The 9,423-nt window shown below is 38.4% G+C and overlaps 1 protein-coding gene across 3 annotated transcripts; it reads right to left on the bottom strand.

Annotated features, from left to right (window-relative positions):
- Positions 1-227: 227 nt before the first annotated feature.
- LOC139148239 (cubilin-like) lies at positions 228-9,117 on the bottom strand. 3 transcript variants are annotated; one of them, XM_070719552.1, is made up of 9 exons: positions 8,800-9,117; positions 8,422-8,482; positions 6,578-6,925; positions 5,749-6,093; positions 5,318-5,338; positions 4,498-4,827; positions 3,500-3,844; positions 2,199-2,525; positions 228-1,026 (listed from the first exon to the last, which is right to left on the bottom strand). In XM_070719552.1, exons 1-9 carry the CDS (start codon positions 8,875-8,877, stop codon positions 950-952), a joined length of 1,932 nt encoding a protein of 643 aa, XP_070575653.1. In that variant the 5' UTR covers positions 8,878-9,117; the 3' UTR covers positions 228-949. The 3 variants fall into 3 exon arrangements, with proteins under 3 accessions (XP_070575653.1, XP_070575654.1, XP_070575655.1); XM_070719553.1 differs by having other exon boundaries at positions 8,422-8,479; positions 8,800-9,113; XM_070719554.1 differs by having other exon boundaries at positions 3,500-3,841; positions 8,800-9,107.
- Positions 9,118-9,423: the final 306 nt, after the last annotated feature.

Raw genomic sequence — 9,423 nt, 5'->3', positions numbered from 1 at the left:
TGCACGAGCTCTCAGTTAGAGCAAATCCCCTTTTAACTTTCCCCACCGGAATTTCCAAATGCCTCTATAACATAATAGCAATAAAGCACCCCAGTAACGGGCATACTACTCGGTTTTGAACAGGTCGCTCCATGTATGCACGAGCGAGGGCGAGTGCATATAATTATGTCGTAGACTAGTCTAGTGGCATATCCGTCGGTGGGCGGTAAATGAACACCAAAGGCCAGTTGATTATATTATTTTATTTTCACTTGGCATGAATGCATAAGTAAATTTGTATATGAATTTTACATAGGCATTCATATTTTCGGGTACAGTCCAAGATGATATCTATCCATCTATAAATCTCAAATTTATTCAAATATTTATTTTCCATGCTAAGTAACTAACGACATAACATAACTAACACAGTGGTAATTGTATGAAGAATATGCCATACTCCTTCTTGTGACGGCAGAAACCCCTCAAACATAGCCTTATTTGCCCCCTGACTAGATCTGAAGACCCTTCTGATTAAACGACATAGCTCACAGGCGCAATGATGATCTGAAGAAGAAATTACTGTACTAGAAAACGCTAATCACAAACTTTATTCGAATACATCTAAAAACTAGTGTATCATGACAGTAAAAAAGTATATAACAATCTATATTTCTTACTTTGAGAATAGTGAATGCATTTACTTTGATTCCTTTGGTTAACAAATATCAAAGTTAAGCAATACTGGAAAATCACGTTCGTAACATCACATGTCAGCTACCAAAGGTCCATCTTTTTACTGATTAACATAAACGTGCAAGGGGTTATATTGTCCAAAAATTGTTTACAGATATAATAAAATAATCAAATGAATACAAATGATCAATCAATTCAATAATCAAATGAACACATAATAAGATATTGCGATCTTCTACGTGCCAGAGTATTTTGAGTTGCGCGCATGTCATGACTAATTTTCGGGACCAGCATCGTCGGCGCATGCGTTGAAATCATAAGGTTCTTCGCTGTACTGTTCCTGGTGAGACTCTGAAAAATAATTATGTGAGAATATTAGAAATTCATATATTATCAGAGAGTTAGAGATGCCCTCTAAAAACAAAAAAAAATATGTAGTTGATTTTCGATAAAAGACAATGTGCACTCGGCAGTAACAATATTTTTTCGAAATTTTAACGTCGATCTACTAAGCTCAGCTTTTTTCGGGCAACCGATAATACTTCAGCAATAAACCACACCCAACGTCGGGTATACCATGGGGTGTTGATCAGTTCAAGACACGTATGCATGAGCAATAGTGAGTGCACATGTAAGAGTAAGCTTGTCAAAACCAATCGGTATACCCATAGAGATGGTTCATTGCTGTTATATCATGACAGTACATGTATGTTGAAATTCTGACGTGAAACGTTAAGAGGGTTTTTTTCTCGAACTGAGAGTTCGCAGGTGTTCTAAACTGTGCTTCATATAGCACATATATTTTAATATACTCATATGATATAATGATAATTGGAGCGTGAGAAAGCTTTCTGGAAACTCTTTAGACATACATATTCATTCATTAAACAAAGGATGCTGAGATGGTGTGGAATATGTATCTCCATATTTTACAGGTGTGACTATGAACAATGCGTTTGGAAAAGTGTGATTTTAAAATGAACGAATACATTCAATCATAAACATCAAAACAACTGAAGAAATCACGTTGTGCTCTACTTTACACAGTAAAGTGAGTTTTTTCTCATTAAAATCGAAGACAAAATAATATATCTCATAAAATGAAGTTCAAAATCAACTAAGGATAGAATGAACTACCATTATTATCCTTAATATCAAATAAACGCTCGTTGTTTGTTGATTTTCTGTCTTAATTAATTGCCTCAGTGGCGTTTTGTCCGTGTGTTCAGAAAAACTCATAGTTCACCTCTATACAGAAATGAAAAAAAAAGGGGGGGGGGAGAACCGTACGCATTTTGATACTGTAACGTTACATGTGTGAGATCATCTTTTCTAACACCTTGAACTGAATAATGTTTATTCTTTTTCGCTGTAGCGGAAAGAATACAACATCTTAACGGCCTGAGAAGAGGTTTGTGCATGCCAGTGCATATATACTGGAAATACACGTACTACACACGGTGAACGATGCATGCCTGGTTCGATTAAATGTTTGAATTTGTCTGCAACGAATAGCACCCTACCTGCAAAAACATGTATTTTATAGCCTCTCTTCTCCACAAAGTGATTTGTGGAGAAAACGACGACCAGCTGATCCGAAGACAGGTCTGTTTTCTCGCTGTAGTGATCCTTGCACCTCTGGCGAACACCGTTGATGGTGAGGATATCACAGCAACACTGAACTTTGAAGTCGAGGATCTTCACACTTATGGTGGCGTTGCCGAGGGCGGTGACTCTTGTAACACATTCTTGGTCAGAGTTGTAGTTGCTTGGGTAGTTTGGAGAGGTGATCACCATTGCCTGAAACGGCATCTGGACAAACTCGTCGTCGCATGTCTGGGTTCCACCGTCTATCATGGAAGCGTTAGGAAGTTAAAGTCATCAATTTGCAGTTTTCTTTCCTCGGTTTCAATCATTAACATTCTTTGAATGTCCATATTTAAGAAATGTTTTATCTTAATCTTAACAAATGCTGTGAAAAAGTTTATTGAAATACCAATGATACGCCACAAATCAAAAAAGGGAAATGATGAAATGTTTAAAGTGCAATAGAAGTGGCAATACTGGTGTTCGTCTGGTCCTTCACAAGTTATATCAAGTTTGACCTCGGGCCATTGAGACGGCAACTTAGCGTCTCCAAAGAATTTTTTTTACATGTACTTTACATTAAAGAAGATCTTAGGCATTGTAGAACTACATAATGAGTAAGAGCGACACACTCACATTTCCACAAAGATATGATGGCATGCTACGCTATATACTTCAAACCCGTTAGAAGCGGTTTTTTTGATGTGTGAAAAACATTTGCAAGAATTGCAAATTACAGTGTGAGTGCGTGCGTGTTTGCAAACAGGTTGAACATAAATAAGTGGATTCCCAATGCATTCTGGGATTGGTTTTACTATGCGAATGTTGTCAGGAGAGAGCCCATTCGTTTATTCGACGACGTAAGAAGCTTACGTAGTGCGATGAGGCAGTATATAACGAATGCGTCATTAGTTACTCAAAATAAGCATGATAATGATAACAAAATATTTCCTTCAACAAGCCACAAGTCTGTGGTGTATTTTTGTTGTTCAGGAGCAACCAAATATCTTTCATAATATACTCCACGAACTGCAAGCTACTTTCTATCACTTATGTATCCTAAAATAACACTTCTATTATTGATATATGAAAAAGTGCACATTCGAAAATTTAGCAAACTATTCGAGAAAAATTGCAGAAGGCAATGATAGCACGGTGCTAATGCATATATAATTACGTGTCTGTTTGTGATAACCAAAACGGAACCGCAAATAAATAACGTGGTTGTAGTTCATACCTGCCCAAACGAGGACGCTGTAGCCACCATGAGAGACATAATTGTGGGAGTAGAAAGCCAGTTGGAAGAAATTTTTCGCAGATTGAGTCTTGCCGATTGTGCTCATCGCAGACAGGCAGGAAACTGACTTGGCGTTCATATAGAAATGGTCACAGCAGCACTCTTTATCGAGAGTGATCAATTTATAATACACCGTGGTACCATAATCGACGAAGACGGTTGTGAAACATTCCAGATTAGGACCATAGTTGTCGGGGTAATTAGGGGAAGTAACAATCATTTCTTCACCGGGCGCCAGGCGAAAGTAGTTATCTTCACAAAATAGCGATGAGGTTTCCACCACTTCTGTGTGGAGAAGAAACAAAAATGTTTACTTCACGAACAGTTATACATACCAATTTTTCCGTAACATGCGACTAAATACTAACATCAAAAGTTACAATGAAACCTGACTGTAAAGCAGTAATTTTCCGATATCCTAAGTTAAGAAAAATAGTTTCTTTATCAGTAATAGATCTTGCTTATTCACCATATATATCTGCAGCATCCATTTGGAGTTTCCAGTTTGGATGTATTTTACGTTTTTATTCTTTATGGTGATACACACCCCGGAAAAAAAAACCAAACTTCCGAACCTTTGCTTAAACATTCCTCAAGAAACTTTAACCATTCTTGTTTATAATCAATAATGAAAATCATGGTTCAACACGCTAAGTTTGAGAACACAGATACAAATGTCCCAGAATGTATCTATATATTAATGGTCGCCATTCCCTGTGTTAACTCTGGCGGAAGATAATAATTTTTCGATTTTCACAAAATGATGGCGAAACTTCATAAACCAAACAAGCTTAAAAATGAGCAAAAACAAGCAGCAGTCTACTTAAATATAACAGGCACTTTAGAGTCCGAATATTTGCTTTCCGAAGCGCATTCCACTTTGAAAAGTGTACAAGGTGTCTCTGAAAGTACACCATATGATTGGAGAAAGGCTTTACCTTGCCAAACACGAATTATGAAGCCTTCTCCTTGAAAATGTTTAAAACCTGAGAAAAGTATCGAGAGCGTGTCTGAAGCCACTTTGGACCTTCCAACATAGTTGTCTTCACACGATAGGTTGACGTCGTTGACCCGGATGTCGCCATCGCTACATACCGCCTCGATGTCAAGCAGTTCATAATACATCTGGAAACCATCTGCAGAATAGATGACTGTTGAACAGTCTCTGGGCACTCGATCTGTCTCTGTGTAATTCGGTGACGTCATTACTAGCTCTTCTTCAACCCCAAGCACATAGACGCCCTCGCAAATAGCGGCCTCTCGGCGATCTGTTCGGAGTTACATATTATGTTTTGTTACACCTCATTGACGGGACACGGCAGATTCTGCGAACTACCAAATCTCTTTCAACAATGTTCTGCAGTTGTTATAAGATGATTGCAAAAGGTAATAAACTGAGGTGGTTGTCAAAAACTTTGATAGAATATGCTTAAAATTATGGAATTTCACTGTTATAAGTTTGGCATTTCTCTCTGACAGCGAATAAGCAGCCACAAAACTGTGTACTGTTTGACGTAAATAATAATCTCGTTATCGGCCATTTACTGCAACCTTTGACAAATTCGATTGATTTTCCCTCTGCAAATCAGTCATCGGACGCTTTGGTAAACAAATTACTCGCTTCAAATTATGGTAAAATATCAAGTATTTGGTTTGTGCCTTATGTTGCCTGCATAAGACACACTGGTAAAAATGACGAGAAAACATTTCTCAGGGTATGTATCATTCAAATGCAAAATACCAAGTAAAAAGATTTACCTGGGAGAGATCCGTAATTTCCTAGAGAAAAAATGATAATAAAGAAGATTAGAATTAACAGCATCTCTTTCAATGTACGGCTACCATAGATTAAGAAACGTGTGCCTCTTGGTAAACAAAGAAAACGCAAAACTTCGCATCATTAGACTGACGGGGAGTTTGAAGTCAGAATTATTAGGCCTACATTCTATGGTTACTTGACATTCACTCTATCCTTCAATCGTGGTCAAAAAATATATCACTTTCAGAGATATGCCCGTGTCAAGCCCAGGGGTAAAACTTCACTGCCAAGATACGCAGCCGAGCGTGAACATCAGCACATAAGCTGATGTACTGCTGCGCGTGATATTATCAAATGCGAGCGCGTTTACGTATGAACCTCGCTGAGTCAAGTCAAAAATACCATTTTACAAATCACTATGTGACTCTACCTGCAGAAACTAAAATCTGAAACCCGCTTCTTTCAGCTGCTCCGTCTGTTTGTAATCCAAGGGTGACGCTGTTTTCGTTCAAGTACATCACACGCGGAACAGAACTTCTGTTACAATTGTATTTGACATCCTCGTTCACGGTGAAAAAGTCACAGCAGCCACAGTCGAGATCGAAGTCTATAACCTGGATGCGAATTCCTAAACCGGGAAGAGCCCCGATGGTTGTAGAACAGGTTATGTTTGGTCCATACGACTTCGGGTAACCTGGTGATTCAACCAGGACAGAGGTACCGCCAGTAAGAATCTCGTTGTAAATCTCGCCACAAATAAGTGCCCTTGTTGAAACTGTAAGAAGAATTATTTGTACATTAAGTCGCATCCATGGAGACCATAGCTGCAAGATTCACCCAAGATAATAAAATAATTGGTATGAAAACTGTTATTGTTCAGAATCTGTTACTTGTACAAGATCTTTGATTGATACCGAAACATTTTTCTAGATGCATTTGCTGACAAAAAGTCTCTCGTACTTCATTGCAGATTGATCAGACAGTTTCTCTCATGGAGGTTCTTGATTTCACAGCTCTAGTCCTTTCTCCATGTATAGTGACCAGGGCTCCTCTTTTATAATAATATGTGAAAACTAGTGCACAGGATATTTTCCCTTCATTCAACATTCAAATGAAAGCGAGTACGCAGGCAGAAATACCTACAGAAAATTAGCATCGCAAAATCATCCAAATAAATTTCTTAATTCAACTTCTTAATTCAGAGGAAATTGAAATATAAATATATTTTATTTGAGTACTCCTCGAATGACATTACTGACCTATATCGAAATGAAATCCAGATGCCACCAAAGACTGGTCACTTTGCAAACGTATGCCGAGGGTTTCGGTCCTGAACACGACAAAGTAACCGGGAAGGTATGTGCCGCTGTACACAACAGGCCCCGATCTCACGCAAAATCGCGTGAACTGGTAATCCGGGTTAAAGGTCACGTTGTCGGAACGATCAACTTGGAAATGACGGAAGATGACCATGAGGGCGGACCTCTGAGAAGTTTTTATAGATGTGGAGCAGTCTTCAAGGTTGGCGTAGTTGTCAGGGTAACCGTTGGAGACAAGAGTCAAGCTGTCGCCTTTATACAGATATTCATCGTCAGAGCATTTCATTTCTTGGAAACAAAATCACACGAGATAATGGATTGATCGTTTGATATTAGACGGGTTTTTCGAAAAAAATCGTTGTTGGCAAACTATCAAAAACATTTTGCTTATAATACTTTCAACAAATACATATTTTGCTGACCGATATTGGCTTCATATGAATCTCAATCAGAACCTAAAAGCTGTTTCCTACAAGATTTGGAATGCCGTGTTCGGGTTTTTTGTACACTGTTTACAATTTCATGAAGCTCTTCATCATTTTCTGCAGAGGGTATTTCACAATAGTTAGCGGAGATACAGTATTGCAGCTCTTGTAAGGTTCTATCCTTTATCCTGTAAGTCTGAAGTTTCCAGGTCCTAGTTCACTTATGATTATCCAGGGCTTATGTGCATAGTCTCTGAAGCGTTTAGCCAATTGGTTGGCTGAAAATTATTGTCCTATTGAATTATTTCCCAAATAGCCAATCAGGCATAGTAGTGAATAGCCCTAGTATCAGACTGCATAATTTGTAAATGATGACATCATGCCAAACAGATATAACCTTCCGAGCCGCTAACGCTGCACATTGCTAGGATGTTTACAAAACGTTGTTCTTGATTTGTTTCTTTTCCCACTTAAAATGCCTATCTACATAACAAGAGCTGATAGAAATCTGCCCTAAAGAACTGTCAAAATTTCCCACAAACTGCCACCGGAAAAATAAATAGCTGAAGCACAATGGCAAGACTTCGTATTCATTTGTTGTATCAGCACTGCACTGTGATATACGCAGACGGCTAGACCAAAGTAAACAATGGTAAATTTATATTTATGTGCACAGTGCACTAAGTTGGCACGGCTAACTTTTCGTATTTCAGCAGATTTAAAGGAGAAGAATCAGAGAATGTATTTATTCTGTAGGATGATCATAAATCATGTAATACTATCAAAACGTTATAGACTGTGACTAAATGTACGAGGGACTTATACCATATACGCAGTGCAGCGCTGCAATAAACGACTCATCAGAATATGCTAATTTATAGTAACCGCTTTGAATACGTCTCTGAAATGCTCTTGAAGTAAAAAACAATGTACTTATTAACCCTTTGAGTGCCAAAGTCGATTTTTGTTGCCTCATACAATAAAATACCAAACAATTTCTTTCAGATCTAGATAATTTTTTCTGATTTTCAGCAAAATTTTGTTCTAAAAGTGTAGCCTATAAAAATTTATGTCCATTTGGTTCAAAATCTTGGAAAAAATTACAGAACAAATCATTGAAATTGGTAAAATGTTGCCCTGATAATTTTTGTGGAAAAATTACAGTGCTCAAAGGGTTAAACAACTTTACTGTCCCATTTCTATGTTTTTGCTGATGTTATCAAATGAATCTTCATGTTTCTGGTGTAAAAAAGCTAAATGAGTGTGTACAAACGTCTAGTATGTTGTTTAAAAACTCACAGGAAAGTATAGTCTACGTTATGAATCATGGCAGTAAATCATGAAGGTTAAGGAACTCACCTCTCGTATCGCTCGATCTCGTTTGCCTGACGTGATTTTCTTGTATGGCGTCGTATTTCTGCTGTCAGACACATTTAAGCATGTTTAAGTACAGTGCAAAGTTTAAGAGGACTAGAGTACTGTAGCATTAGAACACATAAATCACTTGAAACAACCGTACGATATTCATATTTACATGTATGAAACACAACTATAGACTTTGACCTCGATGTTGAACGATATTTCTTTCACTCACTCGTATGCGTACAGTCCAGCGTAACCCCGGTTTTATAGCCTTTCGGGTAACATTTCTGCCGACACTGTGAAGCCACCGGCCCCGAAACATGGTAAACAAACAAACAAGGAGGCTGCATGACATTAAAATGAAATTTCAAATACCTGAAAGTGACTCTGAGCCGTGGTCGCCAAGTTCATCCACAACAGAGTGGCGAGAAAGTGCGCAACAAATGTTTTCATAATGGTGACGTTCCTAGACCGTCGAACGTATGTCTATTACTGAAATGGCACCTTGGCCTATTCAGTACTCCACTGCGAAATGATCACTTGCACCAATTACACCACACTTTTGTGGACATTGACGTTCCCAGTTATTATAATTTCAAACTAATATGACTCGCGTTACGACATGGTGGACCCGACGAGATGAGTCATCTTCTTGAATCGTGTTGGGACATGCCTTTTGCAAAGATGGTATTTGGGTTACAGAACGCTAGCCGGGGGGGGGGGGGGGGGGGCAGGGGCGTGAATAGGGATATATTGTAAATCTTGATATGGACACTTCGTTCGATGACATTTGATAGCTCCTTCCCAAAGAGTACCTCGCTCGTTCAGAGTGCCAATGATTGGAAGCTGCTATTGTTTTCGCTTCATTGGGCATGTTGTGTTCGCTTTAATTATGAAACGAGGTCGGAAAAATTGGTCCAATGAAAAACAGGTTGTATACTCAGTTGAAATTAGCTCCTGTAACTTAATAGTAACACTGTTAATTGAGGAAATCGGTCA

Source organism: Ptychodera flava, chromosome 13 (genome assembly GCF_041260155.1).
Source record: "Ptychodera flava strain L36383 chromosome 13, AS_Pfla_20210202, whole genome shotgun sequence".
NCBI classification, from domain to species: Eukaryota; Metazoa; Hemichordata; class Enteropneusta; family Ptychoderidae; genus Ptychodera; species Ptychodera flava.
The sequence above is the reverse complement of the archived record's forward strand: the minus strand, read 5'-3'. Positions and strand labels throughout refer to the sequence as shown.

What these genes read in the sequence shown, in the direction of transcription:
- LOC139148239 (XM_070719552.1), bottom strand. Translation starts at nt 8,877, where the DNA reads ATGAAAACATTTGTTGCGCACTTTCTCGCCACTCTGTTGTGGATGAAC. An exon ending in TCAGATTTTAGTTTCTGCAG is followed by an intron (nt 5,339 to 5,748) that starts GTAGAGTCACAT and finishes TTTTTTCTCTAG; the next exon opens with GAAATTACGGATCTCTCCCA. An exon ending in AAATTACGGATCTCTCCCAG is followed by an intron (nt 4,828 to 5,317) that starts GTAAATCTTTTT and finishes AACTCCGAACAG; the next exon opens with ATCGCCGAGAGGCCGCTATT.